The sequence below is a fragment of the Astyanax mexicanus genome, chromosome 1, assembly GCF_023375975.1.
Source record: "Astyanax mexicanus isolate ESR-SI-001 chromosome 1, AstMex3_surface, whole genome shotgun sequence".
Taxonomy (NCBI): domain Eukaryota; kingdom Metazoa; phylum Chordata; class Actinopteri; order Characiformes; family Acestrorhamphidae; genus Astyanax; species Astyanax mexicanus.
In genome coordinates, this window is record NC_064408.1 from 23,559,530 (window position 1) to 23,584,040 (window position 24,511).

Consider the following 24,511-nt stretch of genomic DNA (forward strand, 5'->3'; position numbering starts at 1 on the left):
TGTAGAATTTCTCACATTATTGCCTTTTCACAGTCTTCAGTTGATAAGTCACCTCCAGCACTGTTTGGGGATTCATTTGAGTCATTAGAGTGACTTTTTCCTTTCCGAGCCAAGATATGACAGCTTGTGTTTGCATGGAAGAGTTTGTGCCAGTTCATTTAGGAGAGCATTCTTTGAATTCAACACTCTGTGAATACTCAAAAAGAAGGAAAAAGAGTTGCTTACACATGACCTTCACTTGTATTTTAACTTGTGTCATCACTCTTTGTTTAGTAATAAATATGGGTTAGACAAATTCTAAAATTAAGGTTAGGGTTCAACAAATCTAAAATCTAAATCCTAATCATAAATGCTAACCCTAAACAATTAAAAAACACAAGATTAGGGTTAATCAGGGATTGACAACTCTAAAATTATGGTTAATTAAGGTTAGACAAAGCCCTAAACCCTAAACAATTCTAAAATCCAAAATTAGGGTTAATTTGGGTTAGACAACTTCAGAATTATGGTTAATTAAGGTTAGACAAATTCAATACATTTGTTTCTGCATGTTATATTCTATGACATATTATATTCAGTGATCAACACCAAGCTCTTTTTAAATACAATGTTTTTAAAATATATAGATATTTTAAATAGACTAGATTAGATCTATTAGATTAGATTAAATAGATAGATAATAGATATAAAATTATATAAAATTATAAATAATATTCTGTAATTTAACTACACGATGTTATGCAGCTTTATTATGGAATTATCCACAGCTCTGTTTAATCTGTTTTTCTGTCTTCATTTTTACAAAGTCTTACAATGAGTGGAAATATTGTTTTATATTACTAAAAAAAATTAACATCCAAAAACAGAAAGCTGAGGCTGCATTTGCTTTTATTAATGCTAAAAGCTAAAATCTAAAGCTATGGTGTAATAATCACAATACAGCAAAGTAATAAGTCTCACCGTGACTCCACATGTCGCTACTGGTTTATACTTGGTGAGCCACGGAAGCTAAAATCATGTCAGAAACAGAGGGAGGGGGTGTGGACGTGGTTGTCAGGCAAGACAACGGAAACTTTTGGTAGGCAGGAAGAACAGTACATAATTCTCTAGTCTTTACATTGACCTGCAGGGCTTTTGTGTAACAGGTTTCCTAAATAATAGTTTTCTTAATAAACACTGTTAATTAATATAATTCTGAACAGATTTCAGTAATTCCATCAGTAATTTCATTCAACTTAGAACTGTAGTTCAAAAGGTCTATTTTAGCATTCTGCTTACTAAAGAAATGTCAGGTTTATAATGGGTTCATAATTACAGTTTATGGGCTGGGCAATGTCATGCTCAAACTGAAAATGCGCAGGCTTGGGTAGGGGATGTATTTTTTGGGGCTGATCTAAGCTTTAGTCAGTTTATACATATTTTCCTTTCAATAAAAACATCTTTATTCAAAACACTAGGCTCAATCGATGTCTGGAAAACTGACCCTTTATTTTCAGCTTTTGCTGCAACTTGGGGGTTAAACTGAACTGTAGTAGATTTGTTTAAGCAAATAAAGCTAATCTTTGGTACTGCAATGTAATGTTAAAGCAAACTGTTCTATAATCAACACGTGAACTACGTTGTTACTGTTGAAATATTACACTTAGTGGACAAACCGGTGGAAATATACACTGGGAATATCCACTTTGAGTACATTTAGGCTGTAATTCATTTTGTCAGTTCCCCTTGCACTTCTAATAACAGTTATATTAGGAGACAGACACATGCTATTATTTTTTCTTTATACCAGAAGACATTGAGCCGCTCAAGAATGTCATAATTTGAGATGAAAATGCTTCCAGAATTTGAAAATCTTAATGGAATTGATTGTGTTTTGATCAAAGTTTTACCCAGTGCCATTTTTATTTATTTTTTTTTACTTATTTTTGAATGTACGAACTTAAAATCAATTCACAAAAGAGTTTCTTTAAAATAAGAGATTAGATTAGACTGTTTATAATTTGAAAGTATAAAGATTTTGATGATAGTTCATTATGTGGATGATCCATGACCTCACTCCTCCCACTCTCCTCCCTATATAAACCGTTACTTCCTCTCTACCTGTTTGTTGAATAACCTCGCACCCACCTCCTCTCCATCTTCCCCCTTCTTTTATTGTCTACCTTTCTCTACCTGTTTCTCTTTGTGTGGGGGGGCTTTAGCTTCACGCTTTTCCAGTGAAGCTGCCCCGCACTCCACCCCAAATACTCTGAGTTCGCTCGCCCCTCTCTTCTTCTTCTCTGCCCAGTCAGGGCGTGGGTCAATACTAGCAAAATGGCTTATTACTGTGTCAGAATACATGAGCAGCACCAGGTGGATTGATTTTTCTTGATATTGCCACCTCTAAGTTCTGTTAGAGAGCTGGCAGTTTCTAAACTGTTTCTCTGGACACTAGTTTTTTTGTGTGCATTTATTCAAACGTTATTTTATAAGCACTAGAAGTACATACTGTTTTTTGTGTTTTTTGTGTTTTTTTTTTGACAAATCAGCGCCAGCAATGACATCATGAGATTTACCTCAAAGTAAAAAGTGAAAGTTAACACACAGATTATGGTGTTTTTAGACAATAAATGCCGTTATAATTAAATAAATAAATAAATAAATAATATGCAAAATATTTAATTATGAAGGTAAGCCAATTCTTTAGGTGTATTTCACAATAGATTTCCCCACAACACTTCATTTCAGCATGAGATCAGTGCTAGTTTTTGAAACAATAGGGTTCTCTGTTTGTTATCACACTGTATGAATCATGTTGGTGCGTTGACGCATTTCTGAGTAATTAAGCTGTATAAACAATGCATGCATCTTGAGACTATTAATGAGTTTCTAAGGGATAGACACTAAATGCAAATTTTACAACAGGACAGACATTTTTGGCTTCATTTATACAGAACATAAGGAACTGAACCACTGTGTTTATGCTATTCACAGATTTACAGTCATTGTGGTAAAAGTGCTATTATTATCATCTTATCTTATCACCTATAAATATAAAGCAATTGGGATTAATTGGGATTGATTAGGGGACTTGAGTGTCAAAACTTGACAACTTGACTTGAGATTTGTATGTTTTGATGAATGTTTGTTTTTGGGGACTGATTAGGGACTTCAGAGTTAAAGACTTGGTACTTGACTTCAGACCTGAGTGTCAAGACTTAAGTGTCAAGACTTGGTACTTGTCTTGGAACTTGAGTCATTAATTGAACGTCAAGACTTGAGACTTGACTCCAAATATGAGCGTCAAGACTTGAGTGCCAAGACTTGGGACTTGTCTTGGAACTTGAGTCATTAATTGAACGTCAAGACTTGAGACTTGACTCCAAATATGAGTGTCAAGACTTGAGTGCCAAGACTTGGGACTTGTCTTGGAACTTGAGTCATTAATTGAACGTCAAGACTTGAGACATGACTCCAAATATGAGCGTCAAGACTTGAGTGCCAAGACTTGGGACTTGTCTTGGAACTTGAGTCATTAATTGAACGTCAAGACTTGAGACTTGACTCCAAATATGAGTGTCAAGACTTGGGACTTGTCTTGGAACTTAAGTCATTAATTAAATGTCAAGACTTGAGACTTGACTCCAGATATGAGTGTCAAGACTTAGGACTTGACTCCAGACTTCAGTGTCAAGACTTGAGTGTCAAGACTTGGTACTTGTCTTGGAACTTGAGTCATTAATTGAACGTCAAGACTTGAGACTTGACTCCAGACTTCAGTGTCAAGACTTGAGTGTCAAGACTTGGTACTTGTCTTGGAACTTGAGTCATTAATTGAACGTCAAGACTTGAGACTTGACTCCAAATATGAGTGTCAAGACTTGAGTGCCAAGGCTTGGGACTTGTCTTGGAACTTAAGTCATTAATTGAACATCAAGACTTGAGACTTGACTCCAGATATGAGTGTCAAGACTTGGGACTTGACTCCAGACTTGAGTGTCAAGACTTGAGTGTCAAGATTTGGAACTTGAGTCATTACTTGAGCGTCAAGACTTGAGACTTGGGACTTGTCTTGGAACTTGAGTCATTAATTGAACGTCAAGACTTGAGACTGTATGAATCATGTTGGTGCGTTGACGCATTTGGGATTAATTTTCACTTCTGTTTCAACTGATTCCAGAAAAAGAATCAAATGTTTGTTCCTTCTAAAATGAAAGACAAATCTGCTCTGCAGAATTAAAGTTCAGCGTATTACACCATACTCACAGTTTTGTCCTCCTGCGTTGCTGATGCGCAGAGCAGTCAGATTGCTGAGCATCCGGCGAAACTCAAACGGACTCAGAGCTGGATGTACGTCCCTCTCAATTAACCTGTGGACAAAAACTGAGGTTAATACAAGCTGTCAGCTGTGTACGTGCGAGTGCGCTGGGTGTGCTGGGTGTTTGTCTCAGCAGGTGTGACACCTTAGGTGCCACAAGGCTGTGAAACAGAAAATGAATACACCATTGCATAATGTGTAAATAAATACACACACACTCACCCACCCACACACCCACACACACAAACAGACTTTACTATCTGCTTTCTTTCACTTTCGCTCCCCTTTACACCTGTTCACTTTCCACTCCCCCCCCCACTACCGTCCCCTGCTCCACGCTCCTCGCTAGCTCTTACAGCTTGATTAAAATTAGCTGCTGTGAACACACCCCGAGACTACACAGGTTCAAAATCTGTCAGGGAGCATTACCACAGCCTGTCAATGGCGTACACATGCACGCACTCAAACACGCACACACACACAAACACACACACAGAGTCACGCATTTTCGCGTGAGTGCACAGATGTCGTGACTCCGACTACTTCGTCATGTTTATGCATGAAGTCCACACCCTGCTGATAAACAGACAGAAATATCTGATAACAAGTAACCCACTCTCACACAGGCGCGCACACTTATACACACACTTGTCTTCACACTTGATATATTCACACTTAGACTGCTCCCCAAAACATGGATTATTCCAGCTCTGAAACTCATATCCTCACCAGCTCGTGCATTAAAGAGAACTTTAAAAGACAGGTTAATTATAAGCTCTAAAGAAAATAAGATCTGATGTTGTATTTTAGTCTCGTTTAGATTTAATCATTAAAGGAGATACGATTAAAAAAAAGAGCTGAGTTCTCTCTTACTGGTATTTTAAAATAAGGTGTGAACACAGTCTTCACACTTGGATTTGGACCAAAACAAACACCCCAAGACTCTTGGGAAGAGGTAGTCTTGGTCTGGTTCAAACAAACTATACAACAGTTTGTTTGTGGCTAGAATGTGATCCAGTACAACATTCATGTGCACTCCAAGTTTGACTTAAATGGTTCCCATGTCCAGGCCTTTACCTGCTCTACTGTGCATGTGACAATTAATGCAGCAATGAACAAAAGCCACCTTTGCTGTTTATTTCCATGTTAAACTGAGCAGAAATATACTTTAGTCCAGAATACAGGACCGTTTTCCTGCATTTACTTCCTTGTTTCACAGTTATGTTCGGACAAGTGAAGAGAAAATGGCTTGTTACTAAAATCATTATCTGATTCAGACCAGAGAAAACCATAAACCCTTAAAAAGTAATCAGAGGTGCTTTTACAGCTACCTTGTTTGGTCTGGATTTTCAGACTTTTTAGTTCTGGCCCAACACAAATCAGCAATGTGTGAAATATGCTGTGAAACAAGGTCTGGACTAAAGGACCCTACGAAGATCTACGATTAATGTCAGTTTAATATAATACTAATATTATTTTTACTTTATCTTTCTTTAATTTTGAAATGGCATCATGTTTGGTGACTTGACTAGATATTAAAGTTTAAGACTTGGGACTTCCGGGATTGATTTAGGACCTGCGTGTCTTGGGACTTGAACGTCAAGACTTGACTCCAGATATGAGTGTCAAGACTTGACTAAAATTTGACTCAGGAATTGACTGTCAAGAACTTGAGTGTAAAGACTTGGGACTTGAATTGGAACTTGAGTGTGAAGAACTGGGAATTCAATTGGAACTTGAGTGTAAAGACTTGGAACTTGAATTGGAACTTGAGTGTGAAGAACTGGGAATTCAATTGGAACTTGAGTGTAAAGACTTGGAACTTGAATTGGGACTTGAGTGTAAAGACTTGATACATGCCTTGGGACTTGGCTCAGGACTTGGATTTCAAGACTTGAGAGTCCAAACCTGGGACTTAACTGGAGACTTGCGTGTCAAGACTTGGTACTTGGTACTTGGTATCTTGGGACTTGGTGACTTGTTGTTACCTTTGGTGCTCTGTAATATGTTATTAATTAAGTGAACCAGTTAAAATGTATGGGGTGTTTATTCCTCCGCTTGCAGCACATGTTTGTTGTCCAACAATGTGGTCATTGAACCAATGTTAAAATGCCTCTAATATATGAGATTTTAACATTGACACAATAGCGCCTGTTCACTGGGCTGATGAGGAATTGCAATGAAACGTATGCCACAGAGAATATGAGTGTATTAGCGTTCCTGTGGTGATAACCATCAATGGAACCATTCTCCCAAAGCGACAATTTGCTGCGTTTTTGAAAGCCCCAGGCAACTAGCCAAGCTGAACAATTATGAGCCCATGCCACACTTATTATGCCTAATGTGTCCCACAATTAGGCGATGGAACGTAATTATACTGATAGCAGTTCTTGAGTCTTTTCAGTTAATTGAATTAATCAAAGCACACGGAAAAGAAATCAGTGATGGCCTGTTCCGTCTTACAAGCTGAGACATATTGTTTAAGGATATCAGTAACTACTACTGACAGTTTGAGGACATTATAGTATAGCCCATTCTTTGCCAGGCATAATTATTATGTTCTGTGGATTTGGCAGCTAAAATGACTAGAAATATGTAGAGAGAAAGTTGGGTCTAATCTTGGTCCATGTACCAAACCTTACATAATATGTTTAAATAAAAGAAATATATATACAGCAATATACTACACTATGTTCTATTGAAAGCCCCTTGTATACTGTAAGTTCCACTGAAAACTGCTATGGCTCAGTCTGTTATAGGATTAACATGTGCACCCACCCAGTTGAGCATATTTTCAGCTCTTTGATATGCAAATTACTTTGTGAACCTGAACAACAATTATGGAAACTGTGTACTGAGTTTTGTACATATACACACACACACATTATAACAAACAGACTGAACAAACAGGTATGAGATTGTTTCCATTTCTACAGATTACCTTATTAACAAATCCATTAGATTCATTATAAATCCAGATAAAAATGTCTTTGGCTAAGGCATGTTTAAAGCTTTTATGCATGATATATGCATGCATGACCATCCATTTCAACTAAGATTTCAACTAAAAAGTATAATAAAATGTGCTGTAAAACATATGTAATAAGATCTGATGTTTATTTAATTGGTTTTGGTATTTATAGGTATTTAAACACCATTATGTGATTTGAAACAATATATTATCACACTTTAAACCAATCGAGTGGTAAATACAGTAGATATGCATAGTTTAAAATTTACCACCCTGTCAGCAGAATTTCTTTTGACATAAAGCTCTGGAAAAAATTAAGAGACCACTTTAGTTTCAGAATCAGTTTATCTGATTTGGCTATTTATAGGTATATATTTGAGAAAAAATTACAGTGTTATTTTATTCTATAAACTACAGACAACATTTTTCCCACATTCCAAATAAAAATATTGTAATTTAGAGCATTTATTTGCAGAAAATAAGAAATGGCTGAAACAATAAAAAAGATGCAGAGCTTTCAGACCTCAAATAATGCAAAGAAAACAAGTTCATATTCATAAAGATAAGAGTTCAGAAATCAATATTTGGTGGAATAACCCTGATTTTAATCACAGTTTTCATGCATCTTGGCATGTTCTCCTCCACCAGTCTTACACACTGCTTTTGGGTAACTTCATGCCACTTCTGGTGAAACATTTAAAGCAGTTCAGTTTGGTTTGATGGATTGTGATCATCCATCTTCCTCTTGATTATATTCCAGAGATTTTCAATTTGGTAAAATCAAAGAAACTCTTCATTTTTAGGTGGTCTCTTTCCACAGATGTATGCTCTACATTCTTTTGTCCTTTAGAAACCCATGCCTCTTGCTAGAGATGGCTGGAAAACAATCGATTTATAGTCAATTTCTAGCTCACCATTAGTATTGAGTTTCTGACCTTGGAGTTGTTCTTGCCTGGAGATGTTGGGTAGTTGACCATTCTCAATCTAGCTGTGTTTATTCTTACAGTATCACAATTACAGTTCACTACCATATGTGTTAAGTAAATAAGCACAAATACTTTGTAACCTTACTTAAGTAGAAATGTGGGTTATCTATACTTAACTATTTTTCAGATGACTTTTTACTTCTACTCTTTACATTTTCACACTATTATCTAAACTTTCTATTTTTACATTTTCATTAGATTATCTGCACTTTTTACTTTTTATATTTTCACTCAATTATCTGTACTAATCCCTACATTTATTATAAAATAGCCGCATTACTCCTTTTGCATTTCAGCTTGTTTTTATTTGTAATCGTTAAAAAAAACTTATATAGATAAATATCTCTATCCAGATACAGTGAGTTTGACTGTGGTTGGATGAGAAATATAAACATATACCATTTCAGCAACCTATTGGTTTATACACAATAAATCACACCTGCACACTCTGACTGTAACTATAACACCGTTTTAGTTAGTTAATTTTAGCGTTCATGCGCCGCGCCCACAAGAAAGACGCACCCTGTCCCCGACCACCAGCACAGTGCATCACGTAACGCAATAGTAACGCAATAGTTACTTTTACTGGTAACTAGTTACTTTTATAGTGGAGTAACTCAGTTAGTAACTCAGTTACTTTTTTGGAGGAGTAACTAATAACTATAACTAATTACTTTTTCAAAGTAACGTGCCCAACACTGCATCATCTTGCTGCAGATGGTGTCACTGTGCATTGGAGCACTTTGCACAAGGAGAAGCTGTATGGGAGAGTGATGTGAAAGAAGCCATTTCTGCAAACATGCCACAAACAAAAAGTCGCCTATGCAAAAACACAAAGCACACCTCAGGCGACTCTGTTTGTGGCGTGCTTGCAGAAATGGCTTCTTTCGCACCACTCTCCCATACAGCTTCTCCTTGTGCAAAGTGCGCTGTATTGTTGACCGATGCACAGTGACACCATCTGCAGCAAGATGATGCTGCAGCTCTTTGGAGGTGGTCTCTGGATTGTCCTTTACTGTTCTTCTTCTCTGCCTTTCTGATATTTTTCGTGGCCTGCCACTTCTGGGCTTAACAAGAACTGTCCCTGTGGTCTTCCATTTCCTTACTATGTTCCTCACAGTGGAAACTGACAGGTTAAATCTCTGAGACAACTTTTTGTATCCTTCCCCTGAACAACTATGTTGAACAATCTTTGTTTTTAGATCATTTGAGAGTTGTTTTGATGAGCCCATGATGCCACTCTTCAGAGGAGAGTCAAATAGGAGAGCAACTTGCAATTGGCTACCTTAAATACCTTTTCTCATGATTGGATACACCTGGCTATGAAGTTCAAAGCTCAATTAGGTTACCAAACCAATTTTGTGCTTCAGTAACTCCATAAAAAGTAGTTAGGAGTATTCAAATCAATAAAATTATAAGGGTGCCCATACTTTTGCACCGGTCAAATTTTGGTTTAATGCATATTGCACATTTTCTGTTAGTACAATAAACCTCATTTCAATCCTGAAATATTACTGTGTCCATCAGTTATTAGATATATCAAACTGAAATGGCTGTTGCAAACACCCAAGTATTTAGAACTAAAAATGATTAAGATTAATAGGGGTGCCCAAACTTTTTCATATGACTGTATGCAGCTGAAACAGGGAGCCTAGAGCTTCCCAAATGTTTCAACATTAACATTTTATTATAACATTATGGTCCTTATGGCTTTTAAAAAATGTGTGAGGTTTTGCACTATATGACTCTGTGATGCGCCCTAAGCTTTTGTTCTTGATGCCATTTTATTCCCCTTAAATTATTTTTACTTTTAAACTTTAAGTAGTTTTAAAAGCAGTACTTTTTTACACTGTTACTTGACTAAAAAGCTTGAGTTTATACTTCAACTTTCTTAGAAGTATTTTAAACCCTAGTATCTTAACTTCTACCTAAGGAATAAATGTGAATACTGATGTGTTGTGCTGAGAACGATTCACCACCCAAATTAAAATTTAATCAACAGCAACCCTGTGGATAGAAAATGATAATAAGTGTATAATGAAAGCACTAAGGTGAGCAATTTATAGATGGGTAAACTGTGTTTGATTGTACACCTGCATAGTGGGTCTGTAAGATACATAAATGTCTATAAAAGCTATGCAGGGAAAGCAGACTTGATGTCTGGCTTCCCACGCTGTCTTACTCAGAAGGCAGTATCATGATGAAGGTGTCTGCATTCAATTCAATAGGGAACCATATGTACTGAAGTTGTCATGGTACAGACACTGCTGACTGTGTTGTCATTAGGTTGCCAGTTGGATTTTCACCCAATTAAACAGAAGAAGGCTAGATTACTAAACCCTTTATTCATATGGCGGGGTGAGAGGTGAGAGGTCCAATTACACCTGTGCTGATAATTTACCCATTTAAACCCCCCTGCTAATAGTTATTTATTTATTTTCCAGCTAACAGGGAACAGTATAATACCATAGTTAGTCTGTAACGTTACAGAAAAAAATGTTCTAATAATGTTCATTCTGAAAACATGTGACATAATAATGTCTCACATCACAATCCCAGCTAGACAAATACTAACTTAATGGAAACAGTACAAGTAAAAATGTATAAAAAAAAAAATTGACACTTGTGATGTTGCAGTGATGTTACTAGAACATTCAACCCTCTACAGCAGGGGTCGACAATTAAATTTGGCAGTGGCCCAGATATTTTCCAAACCATTACGTGGGGGGCCACAAAAAAAAAAAATCTGTTTTGGAAAATAAAGTGTAATGGGATGGAGTGCTACAGACTAGTAGCTCTCCAGCCCAGAGGGTTGTTGAACCCAATTGCAGAACAGTTGATCTCAAAGCAGGTAAACCCAAGAAGAAAAAGAAAATAAATTATAAATAAACACACATGGGATCGAACCCATGTTGTCAGGGTCACAGTACAATACACTACCACTTCCCCGGCTAGTGAATTGGGACACAGCTGGGGAAAAAAACGTCCTTATAAGGAGACAGGGAGCCTAAAAACAGGTGGAAAAACAAGAAACAAGTGGAAACTAAAGTATTTTATTTAATTATTATTATCGTTCATTATAGTTAAACAACCTCATGGGACAGATGTTCCCTCAGGCAACAAACCACTTTTTCGATCAATACACTGTACCTTGAATGTTTAGTATGTAAAGAAGTATGTTGTAAAAGTCTATTTTTATTTCATTTTTCTTCCAAAACAGGTATTTTTTTTTATTTGTTGCCTCAGGGCAACATCCCACAGTTAGATCACAAGGCAATCATGCTGAAGCAGTGGTTCTAAATGTTTTTAATTGATATAACATGGACCCCCCCAAACTTTCTTTTAATTGTTATTCTCAACAAATACAAATAGCTTGCTACAGAGTTTAAAAAAATAATTAAATAAAAGGTAAAAACATCCAGTTCACCTAACAGAATGAACATTCTAAGAATATTAACTGTATTTTTTCAGAAAACGTTCTAATAACCAAAAATTGTTGGCTGTGTTTGTCCTTTAGAAAGTTAGTCATGATTAATATATAAAATAATTTTACTGTGCAAATGGCTTTTGAAGTTTTAAGGAAATAAACTTTCACTGTGTCAGGGTTGACCCAGGCAGAGAGACGAGGAGGCGGACGTAAACACAGGTAGGGCGAATTTATTAAATAAATATAAACAAATAAACAAGTAAACAAGAAACAAAGAAAAACAAGAAACAGAGGCTATAAAACTAGACAGGATGAACTTAAACAGGGCAAGGGAATAAACTAGAAAACTAAACAGGGAACTAGAAAATAAACAGAGATAAACACAGAACAAGGGACTCGGGTTAAGGCTATGGAAACACTGAGATCAGAGAAACGCAGAGGGACAGACAACGGGAGACAGTGCAAAGACCGACAGAGGACAAGTAACAGAGGAAGTCTTTTTAACATAACAGGAAACACACTGGGAGTGGAAACACCTGGGGAAGGGGTGGAGCTACAAATGAGACATGAGGTAATGGAAAATCACAGGCAGAACACAGGGGCACGGGTCACGTGGGACAACACAGGCACGAGGACAGACAGGAAACAGGGCCAGGCGTGACAGAAACCTCCCCCTAAACGCGCAGCTCCCGAGGCGCGTAAAAACAAACCCCGGGGGCTGGCGGCAGGGAGAGGCCGGGGAAAACAGGAGACCGAACGGGAGACTGGACAGGGAACTGGACAGGAGACGGAGACAGGACAGGGGACAGAGACTGGACGGGGAACTGGACAGGGGACGGAGACTGGACGGGGAACTGGACAGGTGACGGAGACTGGACGGGGAACTGGACAGGTGACGGAGACTGGACGGAGAACTGGACAGGTGACGGAGACTGGACGGGGAACTGGACAGGTGACGGAGACTGGACAGGTGACGGAGACTGGACATGAGACGGAGACTGGACATGAGACAGAGACTGGACGGGACCGGACATGGGAACAGGGACAAGAACATTGACGGGGACGGAAACAAACACAGTAACAGGGACAGGAACAGAGAAACCACCGGGGACAGGAACTGGAACACTCACAGATACAGGGACCAGGACAGGGAGAGACAGGGGAACCAAAAACATAGGTGGGTGCCCAGGACTGGTAAAAGTCTGTGGGGACAGCCTGGGCACATAACTAGGGGCAAAGTCAGGAGGCCTAGGAGCAGGCCTGGAAATACGGGGCCTGGGCCCAAACATAGTTCTGGGAGCTGCTGGAGCTGGAGCAGCTGGGACTGCTGTTGCTGGAGCTGGAGCAGCTGGGACTGCTGTTGCTGGAGCTGGAGCAGCTGGGACTGCTGTTGCTGGAGCTGGAGCAGCTGGGACTGCTGTTGCTGGAGCTGGAGCAGCTGGGACTGCTGGTGCTGGAGCTGGAGCAGCTGGGACTGCTGGTGCTGGAGCTGGAGCAGCTGGGACTGCTGGGGCTTGAGCTGGAGCAGCTGGGACTGCTGGGGCTTGAGCTGGAGCAGCTGGGACTGCTGGGGCTTGAGCTGGAGCAGCTGGGACTGCTGGGGCTTGAGCTGGAGCAGCTGGGACTGCTGGTGCTTGAGCTGGAGCAGCTGGGACTGCTGGTGCTTGAGCTGGAGCAGCTGGGACTGCTGGTGCTTGAACTGGAGCAGCTGGGACTGCTGGTGCTTGAACTGGAGCAGCTGGGACTGCTGGTGCTTGAACTGGAGCAGCTGGGACTGCTGGTGCTTGAACTGGAGCAGCTGGGACTGCTGGTGCTTGAACTGGAGCAGCTGGGACTGCTGGTGCTTGGGAGAGCGGCGCGGCCGCCGCTGAAAACTCGGAGAGCAGCGCTGCCGCCGCTGCAGTCTGTGAGCGCGGTGCGGCCGCCGCTGAAATCGCGGAGAGCGGCGCTGCCGCCGCTGCAGTCTGGGAGAGAAGCGTGGCCGCCGCTAAAGTCTCGGAGAGCGGCGCGGCCGCCGCTGAAAACTCGGAGAGCGGCGCTGCCGCCGCTGCAGTCTGTGAGCGCGGCGCGGCCGCCGCTGAAGTCTCGGGGAGCGGCGCGGCCGCCGCTGAAATCCCGGAGAGCAGCGCTGCCGCCGCTGCAGTCTGTGAGCGCGGTGCGGCCGCCGCTGAAATCGCGGAGAGCGGCGCTGCCGCCGCTGCAGTCTGGGAGAGAGGCGTGGCCGCCGCTAAAGTCTCGGAGAGCGGCGCGGCCGCCGCTTGTATCAAGGGGTGCAGCGTTTCAGACGCGTGCTTCACGGGGCGTGGCATGAAGAGATCCGCTGCAGCAATGCTGGAGCCTAAAGCTGCGGTTGAAGAAAAAACCCGGACTGGAGTCCTACTCTCTTGTGCAGCGTCAGGTGTGAGTAGCGCGGGGAGCGCTGGTTCGCCGGTGAAAGCTGGCGCGGGGAAAGTCTTTGACCGCGGCTGGCTCGCCGCGCAGGGGGTCTCGGAGCGCGGTTCTGCTGCTACCGCGGGAATCACGGCCTGCAGTTCGGCTGCCACCGCGAAAGACACAGGGCGCGGATCGGCAGCTACCGCAGGAGGAAGTAGCGGCTGGCGGGCTGGTGCAGGAGGGCAGTCCTCAAACTCCTCTTCACTGGACGCAGGTGTGAGGAGATCGGAGTAGTCCCAGGAATAGGACTCCTCACAGCCTGCATCCATGCCACCCCCGTCCTCGTCGGGGCGAGGATCGAGGCTGACCGCACACAGCCCAAGCGCCCCCCCAAGAAAATCCTCCCCGGAAACGGGCTTCTCCTCCGGCTGGCGGGACCCCTTAAAACGTCTACCCCGAGGCCTGCGGCGTCCTTGAGGCCTCGGGGATTCCAACGCCGGGGTCCCGAATGGAGCATGGCGGATCGCCATCCTGGAGCCAGTCCACGGGATCCCCTTGTGGGTCTCAGTGGGCGCCACTGAAGCTGGGCTGACGGGCTTCAACCCGAGGAAAGGCGCTGGGAGCGGTTCATCTCCTCGGATTTGCTCGGCGAGGAGGCGGAGAAATTCCAGGTCCGCCTTCCGAGCAGCATGCCACTGGTGTACGTCCATTTGGTCGGTCTTTTTGTCAGGGTTGACCCAGGCAGAGAGACGAGGAGGCGGACGTAAACACAGGTAGGGCGAATTTATTAAATAAATATAAACAAATAAACAAGTAAACAAGAAACAAAGAAAAACAAGAAACAGAGGCTATAAAACTAGACAGGATGAACTTAAACAGGGCAAGGGAATAAACTAGAAAACTAAACAGGGAACTAGAAAATAAACAGAGATAAACACAGAACAAGGGACTCGGGTTAAGGCTATGGAAACACTGAGATCAGAGAAACGCAGAGGGACAGACAACGGGAGACAGTGCAAAGACCGACAGAGGACAAGTAACAGAGGAAGTCTTTTTAACATAACAGGAAACACACTGGGAGTGGAAACACCTGGGGAAGGGGTGGAGCTACAAATGAGACATGAGGTAATGGAAAATCACAGGCAGAACACAGGGGCACGGGTCACGTGGGACAACACAGGCACGAGGACAGACAGGAAACAGGGCCAGGCGTGACACACTGTCACACAAAAAAACGTTGTATCTCGAATTTCAGTTGTACTGGAATTTTTTTTTATTAATTGAATTTGTAAATGCTCTACAATAGGGCTGCCACGATTAGTCGACTAGTCACGATTATGTCGACTATTAAAATAGTCGACGACTAATTTAATAGTCGATTAGTCGTTTGTTTTTTTTCTTTGTTTTTCTCTCCAAACTGCTGCGACTGCCTTTCTGTCCTGGACGCACATGCGCAGTAGTGGAAACCGGGGTAGGTAGTGGACGACATCTCAGGACATTATACAGACAGGCTCTGGTTTCATGGCTACCCCGCTACAGAACTCAAAAGTGTGGGATCACCAAGAAAATAAAAGTGAAACGCGTGCAATGCAATATCTGCAATGAAGAACTTGCCTTCCTCGGCAGCACAACCGCGATGCACAAGCACCTGAAAAGGAGGCATGTTGTGGCTGATTAAATGACGAAGAAGCTAAATTGCTATTTAGCTGCTAAAATTAGCGTAAACAGAGCGTTAACTTAGTACTTAACTTACTCATCTTGATAGCTTTAAAACAGAGGTCACTAATAGGCGGACCGCGATCCGGATCCGGACCCAGACGTTGTCACAAATGCCGTCCCAAACCGATAAACTACAGAGAAGGATTTCATTCTGACAGTGGCTTCTGTTTTCAGTGCTTTTCGGTGCAGTAAACTCACAGATCAGTCATGTGTGGTGTAAAATCACCAAACGCTCTCCTCTGCCAATCAGATCTGTGCAGACCGCTGCCCTGTGTACGGTAATGTACACAATATCTGGACAGAGAGGCATTTTTTATTAATATACTTTTTTTTCATAATAGTTCAAACAACCTCACGGTTGAGATGTTTCATAAATGCCAGTGCCTTATCCTTATTTTACACAGTTGTTTACACTTTATGCTAAACAGTAAAATAATTGTCTGTTACAACAAGCTGCATATTTCATTAAAGGTTTAATGAACTATGATTTTAATTGTTTTTATTTTTAGTTAGCATATAGCTGAAATCTAATGTTGGTTGTATAATAGCAGCTGCATTCTATTGTGATAAACTGTGTTTTATATTCAATTAACGTATGATCCGATTAGTCGACTAATCATAAAAAATAATCGGTGATTAGTCGACTATAAAAATAATCGTTTGTGGCAGCCCTACTCTACAACATTGTAGAATAAAGTTATACATGTGTTTTTCCTTCTACTTTATATTTTTATTTTTTCTACTTTAAGATACCTTAAAGTTACGTGTACAGTAACAGAATTTTAGCTTTTTGGCATGTTCCTATTCCCATAAATCCTGCTTTTACTCATTTTTCTGTAACCAAACAAATATCCCCACACTGTCTACATACCCCTTAAAAAATACCAGTCATCCTGTACACATTTCATCCACACAAAGGGTAAATCACAGCCATGCCATCACTCACACACATACCTGAGAGAGAAGGTGTTACTGGATATGTGTCCAGTTCCACTCTCCAAGTCTTGCTCTGAATACAGGCTGGCACTGACTGATATTCCAGATCCTTCCAGAACAACAGTCACCTTCCTTGGCAGCAGCTCCCTTGCTTCCGCCGTAAACGACAAAGAGAGGTGCTGCCCGTAACTCAGCAGCTGATTCCCAATAAACTTTTCTATTACACAAAACAAAACACAGAACAGCACTCTTCATTAGATCCATTAGGATTCAAATTGAAGCAGACAACTTCCTGATAATATAATTTGGCAATAATAGAATTCATTTAATTTCTGTGGAGACAGAAGATTAGATATGTGTGAGCTTTACTCGTTTTTAATAGCTACTTGGAGCAGTTTTTATACCTGTAACCGAAAGCAGAATTATTAAGATGGCTTGTGTAGCTAATTCAAAACATAATATAAGGAACTTATCTTTGTTTTATTCACAAATGTATACAAATGTAAGCTAGCTAATAATATTACATTACATTACATTAAATTTGGCAGACGCTTTTGTCCAAAGCGACTTACAATAATGAAGTACAAAAGTAATAGGAATTAAGATAACCCATTTTTAGACAGGGCTTAAAGGAGGTCAAAGGGAAATAAAGGGATAGGAAAGTAAAGTAGGGGAAGAAGGAAATGAGGTTAGAAGTAGTTAGTGTGTTAGAGGTGTCAGGGGAGTAAGTACTCTTTGAAGAGCTCTGTCTTCAGGAGTCTCTTAAAGATAGCGAGAGATTCTACTGATCTGGTAGTGGAGGGTAGTTTGTTCCACCATTGGGAAACTCTGTATGAGAACAGTCTGGATTGCTTTGTGTGAGTGTTTGGCAAAGCGAGGCGACGTTCATTGGAGGAGCACAGCGGCCGGGAGGTAGCGTAAGCCTTCAGGAGTGAGTGCAGGTAGGAAGGAGCTGTTCTGTCATCACTTTGTAGGAGATTGTAAGGTCTTTGAATTTGATGCGAGCATCAACTGGTAGCCAGTGGAGCTCAATGAGCAGCAGGGTGACATGTGCCCGTTTTGGCTGCTTGAAGATCAGACGTGCTGCTGCGTTCTGGATCATCTGTAGTGGTTTTACTACGCAGGCCGGGAGGCCAGTTAGCAGGGCATTGCAGTAGTCGAGTCGTGAGATGACGTCTGCTTGTACCAGGAGTTGGGTGGCCTGTTGCGTCAGAAACTGTCTAATTTTCCTGATGTTATAAAGTGTGAAGCGGCAGGATCGAGCAACTGAGGCCACATGGTGCGTGAAGGAGAGCTGGTCATCAACCATAACACCCAGGTTCCTAGCAACCTTTGTCGGTGAGAGAGAGAGAGAGTCGATGCTTATAGAGAGGTTGTGTTGAAAAGATGGTTTTGCTGGTATGACCAGAAGTTCAGTCTTTGAGAGATTTAATGGAAGGTGATGCTCCTTCATCCAAGAGGATATGTCGTGCAGAGATTGAGTTATCTTCAGGTGAGAATGACAGGTAATCCATATTATGAAAAAAACTATTCAGCTAGTAAAGAAAATCAAATACTTAAAACAATGAATGAAATTTCAAGAACTTTGAAAGTTTTTAAGATGAAACTGGCTCTCATCAGGAGCGCTCATCAAAAGAACCCTTATGTGTTTCTTCATAGTCTGGATGACCCCAGTATTAACTTAAAATTTAGAAAAGAAAAGAAAAAATACAAAAAAAAACATATATCTATATCTATATATTTGTTTGTTTACCTTACTCCGCACATGGCCTGTGTTCCTCCCGTGTCTCCGCCTTAAGTGTTTTAACCTGTTTTTCATTTGTAGCTCCGCCCACCTTGTTACTTGTCCTCAGGTGTTCCCTGTTTCCTTTCCTGCCTTGTGTATGTATTTATAGTCCTGTGTTTCCTGTTTCCTACGTCCAGTTCTTGTACATTTATGTGTCAGTCAGGTTGTGTATTCCATTGTTTTTTCCAGTTTTTATGGCCCCAGTGTTTTTTTTTTGCTTTGTTTATTTAGTTCTTTGTTTTCTTCTTTTTTTATATATATATAAAATTGCTTGCCTTTGCATTCGCTCTCCACGTCCTCTCCTTGCTCCCTGCGTCAAACCTGACATGGTACATGCCATTTTCTTGACTTCTTTAAAGCTAAAGCAACATGTCAAACACAGGCTTCCTTAAGCAGTTTAAGCAATTTTAGTTTTATTGACAGTTTTATTGATAATTACTTTACAAACACAGTCCTTGATTTCTGGCTGGAGAACAAAACTTCGGGGGAAAGTAAGGCTAAGTTGCTAAGAGCCGGGTCCCACCAGTCATTTCCATGCAAGCATTACTTCAAATGGTGAGCCTGGGTGACCAAGATTAAAGATAATCCATGACAGGATGAACTGCCTGGTGTGTGTATATGTGTGAGAAAAAGAGAGAGAGAGAGAAAAAAAGAAAAACAGAGAGAAATAGAGAGAGAGAGACTGTCTAAATATGATGTGACGATGTTTAAATCTCATGATTCACTGAAGGGCGAAGGGTGGCATGATGGCTACATCCTTCGCTCTGCAGACAAGTAGGAGGGTTGGAGTTGCGCCTGGTGTGTGTGTGTGTGTGTGTGTGTGTGTGTGCTATGCATGCGCGTGTGTGTGTCTAAGAGGATGGGTATAATCGCCTCTCATCTCCTCCTGCCTCATTAAAGAGCATTAACAAGACTTCAAAGAGCCCCCACTGCGAGCAAGCTCCCTCTTACCCACACACACACACACACACACACACATTACATACAGCAGAGTAGCTATTTCCATCCGCAGCATGTGTTCTGTACTTGCTACATCTGAGACACTTTGAATTTTACAGTGTAGGGTCGTATTTATTTCATGATCATTTCTTGTATAAATCCAGGCTGTAATAAGCTTCCTCCAGACGTTAACTATGGAGCAGTTTTGAGAGACTGCAGCTTTTCATTAGTTCTAATGCACTGCCTTTATAGTGCTAATAAAAGTAGGGTAATGGCTTCGCTTGAAGACTCAGTTGTGCGCGTTATTGTCCCTTTTATCAGACTCTTCTCGCTCTTCCTGCTAGTCAGCAAATAGACTGCTAATTAGCATTATCGACCTTTATAGCCGGCACTACTTTTCTGGCTGCCCCTGGTTTGGATTTTCTTAATATTTATGACCACAGAGTTTAGATTATATTGCTCTCATCACATCATATACACTGATCCTCATCATACACACTCAGCCATAACATTTACATTACTGCGCATATACTGTAGAAGCACTTTACTATCATCTATATCCTCCTTTCACCCTGTCCTTTCTTTAGGAGTCACGACCCCATAGGACCTAATGTAATTCTAAATTATGGTGGTCATTTACAGCCAGAGATGTATATTAATGAAGAAGAACTACTTTCTTAACTGTACTTAAGACCTAAAATGCTGTATCTGTACTGCATATTTTCGATGTAGTTGCAACACTGCAATGCGATTCTTTGAGAGGCATTCTATGAGTGCCGTTATCAGCCGGTAATGCACTGAAACCGAAGCTCTTCATGTATTACTCCGCCACATACAGGTGTAACCTAGCAACGATGCAGCGCTTACAAGCCAAACAGCGCAGCTACAAACAGAGCAGCAATGGAGCTATTTTAACTCGCGGAGTGTTTATAACCAAACAGATCATCGTATTTTCTCATCCCCTTTAACTCAAAATCTCTCAATGAATAGCGATAATAAAACTGTGGTATAATCACAATAATACACTCAGGATTTGGGCTATAATGTGTAATATTGGCACTCAGCTTGCCGCTTTGTGCCTACGACCGTTATTGCACTCTCTCTCGTGTATTATTGCTTACTTATGATTATAGAAATGTTAGGAATTATTCTAAATCCACATTATTATCACTGCTACAATGGTAGATGAAATTTCCATGGCTCTCTGTACTGTTTTTTTTTTTTACTTTCAGTACTAAAATAGTACATTTTCCAATAAACTACTTGCAATGAATACTTTAGTAATTCTACTCAAACAATACTTCTACTCATGTCACTTTTTGATAGAGCACTTGCACAGTCTGGGTATTTATAAATCTCTGTTTACATGCGTGCCCTCTTTCTTTCTCTCTCTCTCTCTCTCTCTCTCTCTTTTTAGTAATATGCTTAGGAAACAAATTGTAGTTTAATCAGTTAAAATAATGGTGTTGTTTTTGTTCTTAATAAAGCTCCACAATCAGACTCACTGTTTGTTTGTTCCAACAAGATCCAAAAGATAGAGCTTTCTCATGATGACAGTAGGAGAGAACCCTGGTTTAAAGCAACAACATTCCATCCCAAAAAACAAAACATGATTATTATGAAGATTCATTGTTATTATGAAGTTGATAATGGTGAGGCTATACAGAATGACAAGCTTCTTTATTTTTTACAGCAACCGAACCGAAAACGTACCACACTGTGGGGTTTATTCTGAGGTGTGAACCCAACCGTGAATTTTCTGTACCGTTACACCCCTAATACAGACAACATTAGCATCAGCAAGATCCACCAGTTTGAGTGTCCTGACTAAATTACTCACTGAAAACCCTTCCAGATTAGGATGTCCTTGTATTTGGCTGAAACTGAGACTGCCTACAGCTCCAGCTGGCTACAAATCAGATCACTGTACGCCCCTCAAATCAGATGATCAAATGCCCCTGAGAGTTCTTCATTAACCTCTATTTGCCTTGGCATTAAGTCCCAAAATGTGTTTGCTGTAGCCTGTCAGAGACAAAACACTACAAAACGTCCTCATCCAGACACCCTGCGGGCTTGTTAAACGCCTAGCGCGAGTGTGGTTTTCTCACTCTGTGTACCATCGCTCCACCTGCCGAGATGAGGCAATGATTCATCTGAGACAAAAGTGAGGGGAAGGTGTCGTGTACCTGCGGGGCTCCCGTTGTGTTCAGGTCTAACACCCCGGCGCAGGCTCCCAGAGATTTAACATGCGCAAAACTTCAGCCCCTGTGGAGAAGCCGAGAACTTGACTTGAAAAACAAATGGCCGCCATGGGAGGCTCTCGCTGGTTGAGACTATTCAAACTAGTTTCCAGTGATTCAGAGAGCTGAGAGAAGGAGACTCAGTCTCAGTGCCACCGTATGAAAACAACAGTTGGAGGACTTGGAAAATCTGAGTTTACACACTTTTTCCATGCCTCAGATATAGTCTGTCAGCCAAGACAAGTTTACTTCTTTGGTTTTGCTAGAAAGCTAATGAGGCTAAAACAAAACAGATCATGGATAAAATCATGGATGTCGCACAACTTCCTCCTATTAAATAGTGATAAAACAGAAGTTCTCCTATTAGGCCCCAAAGCTGCTAGAAATAAATTATCAGACTTAATGCTAAATCTGGCTGACTTCTCAGCCACCCCTGGTTCAGCAGCTAAAAACCTTGGAGTTATTATAGATTCAGATCTAGCATTCGATAAACACATATCTAATGTTACTAGAACAGCTTTTCTACACCTCCGTAATATTGCCAAGCTAAGAAATGCCCTATCACTGCATGACGCAGAAAAATTAGTACATGCCTTTATTACCTCAAGGCTAGATTATTGTAATGCGCTACTGTCTGGATGTTCCGGCAGTAACTTAAATAAACTTCAGCTAGTTCAAAATGCTGCAGCCAGGGTCCTTACTAAAACGAGAAAATTTGACCATATTAGTCCAGTACTATCAGCACTGCACTGGCTTCCAGTCAAATTCCGCATAGACTATAAAATTCTCCTGTTAACGTATAAAGCCCTACACGGGCTCGCTCCTGAGTATTTACAAGACCTCATCTCCTGTTATGAACCACCGCGATTACTTAGATCTCAGGGTGCTGGTTTATTAGTAGTTCCTAAAATTCAGAGGAGCTCTGCAGGAGGAAGAGCTTTCTCTTATAAAGCGCCTCAACTCTGGAATAATCTCCCCGAATATGTTCGGGACTCAGACACAGTCTCAATCTTTAAGTCTAGACTGAAAACTTACTTGTTTAGTTTAGCTTTTGGTACTTAATGTTTTTCCCTTTAGATAAGGCTGCAGATTCAGGGGTTCATGGACAGAGGACATTATGGTAAACTGAGATGCTGGTGCTGCTGTTCTCCCACTGCACACGGTCACTCAGGTTTGTGGACGGTGGAGTGGGTGGATGCCAGTGTTTCAGGGAGCCTCCATGTCTATGTTACCTTCTGGCTCTCTGCCTTTAGTTAGGCTGTTTTATTTAGATCTGCCGGAGTCATTTGCCACACTCTGATAATGTTTTATATTCTCTGTTTTACATAAATCCAGTCAAAACTAATTCCATCTCTCTGCCTTCCTCCGAGTTACTGACTGCCCACCTGTCTGACCCGATACCGATGGATGTTGGACCCTCAGGCTCTTATGTCCTCTGTCTGGCCAGACTGGAAGTTTCTGAAGTCAGCTCTTCTCCATCCACCACCACAGATCAGCTGCTCATCATCCATCTTACTCTATAAGCCATTAGTGGAGCTGCTATACACCTGAATATATAAAACCTATGTGGATGTATGAAAGACTTTTTAAAATTAATTTAAAAGCCATTTGACCAGTGGTAGGATGGTCCCCCCTTTAATGTGAGTCTTGGTCCTCCAAAGGTTTCTTCCTCCTCCTGCAGCTCTGAGGGAGTTTTTCCTTGCCTCTGCGCTCACTGGGGGTTCTGTATTATGTATATTCTATGTTTAATGTTTTGCCTGATTCTTTGTCCTGTAATCATGTTTCTGTAAAGCTGCTTTGTGCCAACACCAGTTGTAAAAAGCGCTATACAAATAAATTTGATTTGATTTGATTTGAAATGTCATAGCTCTTTACAAAACATTGCTTTTACACTGGCCCATGGTCCAGCGGTCTAAATCGATGCCACTATGATCAGGAGATCCCTGGTTCGAATCCTGTTCATGTAGCTTGCCATAAGCTGCCAGAGCCCTGAGAGAGCACAATTAGCCTTGCTCTCTCCAGGTGGGTAGATGGCGCTTTTTCCCCTCAACACTCCTAGGGTGATGTCGATCAGCACAAGACATCTGTGAGCTGATGTATTGGAACTGAGACGCTGATCTTTCCACCGAGTGTGCTGCTCTGCAATTTTACATCAGCAGGAGTTCTAAAAGAGGCGGTGTCTGACATCACATGTGTCAGAGGGGCCAAGCTAAATTGGGAGAAAATTGGAAAAAATGTAATTAAAAAATTGCTTTTAACAGGGAACATCTGAAGACCTTATATATTTAGGTTTTTTTTTTTACAATTTTCCCATCAATTTAATCAATTCATTTGGATAATGTTGCTGTGAGATATGAGGTATTAGAATAGTGCATTAATTCCAATCTGTTCCAGTAATATCATCTACAACATATACGAAAGTAGTTCATGTCCACTGGTGGTGGTGTTTTGCCAAATACACAAAACCTGTCTACTCGAAGAATAACTGAAAAACTTTAGCTTTTGTTAGGTAGGTTTTGATTCAGGTAATAAAATTATATATTTTTTTATCTTTATTTTTTATCTGAGCCGAAATAGTATTTCTGTTAATACATGAAGATCAAACTACATTCAGCCCAATTCCTCATAGGACCAAGCTCTCTGTTCAGATAGGAGACATATATAGGAGCCCAAAACAGATTTGAAAATGCCAAACAAATAATAAATCTGTCTATGGCTTTCCATGGGTTATTGCCTGCAGTGTAAACCTGACCTGAACATAGTGTGATATTCTGTCATCCAGAGAAATGGAGAAAAGTATGTTGCAATTCTGAAAACAGTACTTTGTGTGGTTTGTG

The 24,511-nt window shown here is 41.0% G+C and overlaps 1 protein-coding gene across 2 annotated transcripts in view; it reads right to left on the reverse strand.

Annotated features, from left to right (window-relative positions):
* Positions 1–24,511, reverse strand: part of lamc3 (laminin, gamma 3) — a 230,736-nt gene that overhangs the window by 87,574 nt on the left and 118,651 nt on the right. For both annotated transcript variants that reach the window (XR_007437948.1, XM_007259638.4), the window contains exons 10-11: positions 16,728–16,926; positions 4,246–4,349 (exon numbers count right to left, since the gene is read on the reverse strand). Coding sequence is in view for 1 of the 2 variants with exons in the window: in XM_007259638.4 (XP_007259700.3) it covers positions 4,246–4,349; positions 16,728–16,926 (303 nt within the window). In the remaining variant the exon portion in view is untranslated. The remainder of the gene's footprint in view (positions 1–4,245; positions 4,350–16,727; positions 16,927–24,511) is intronic.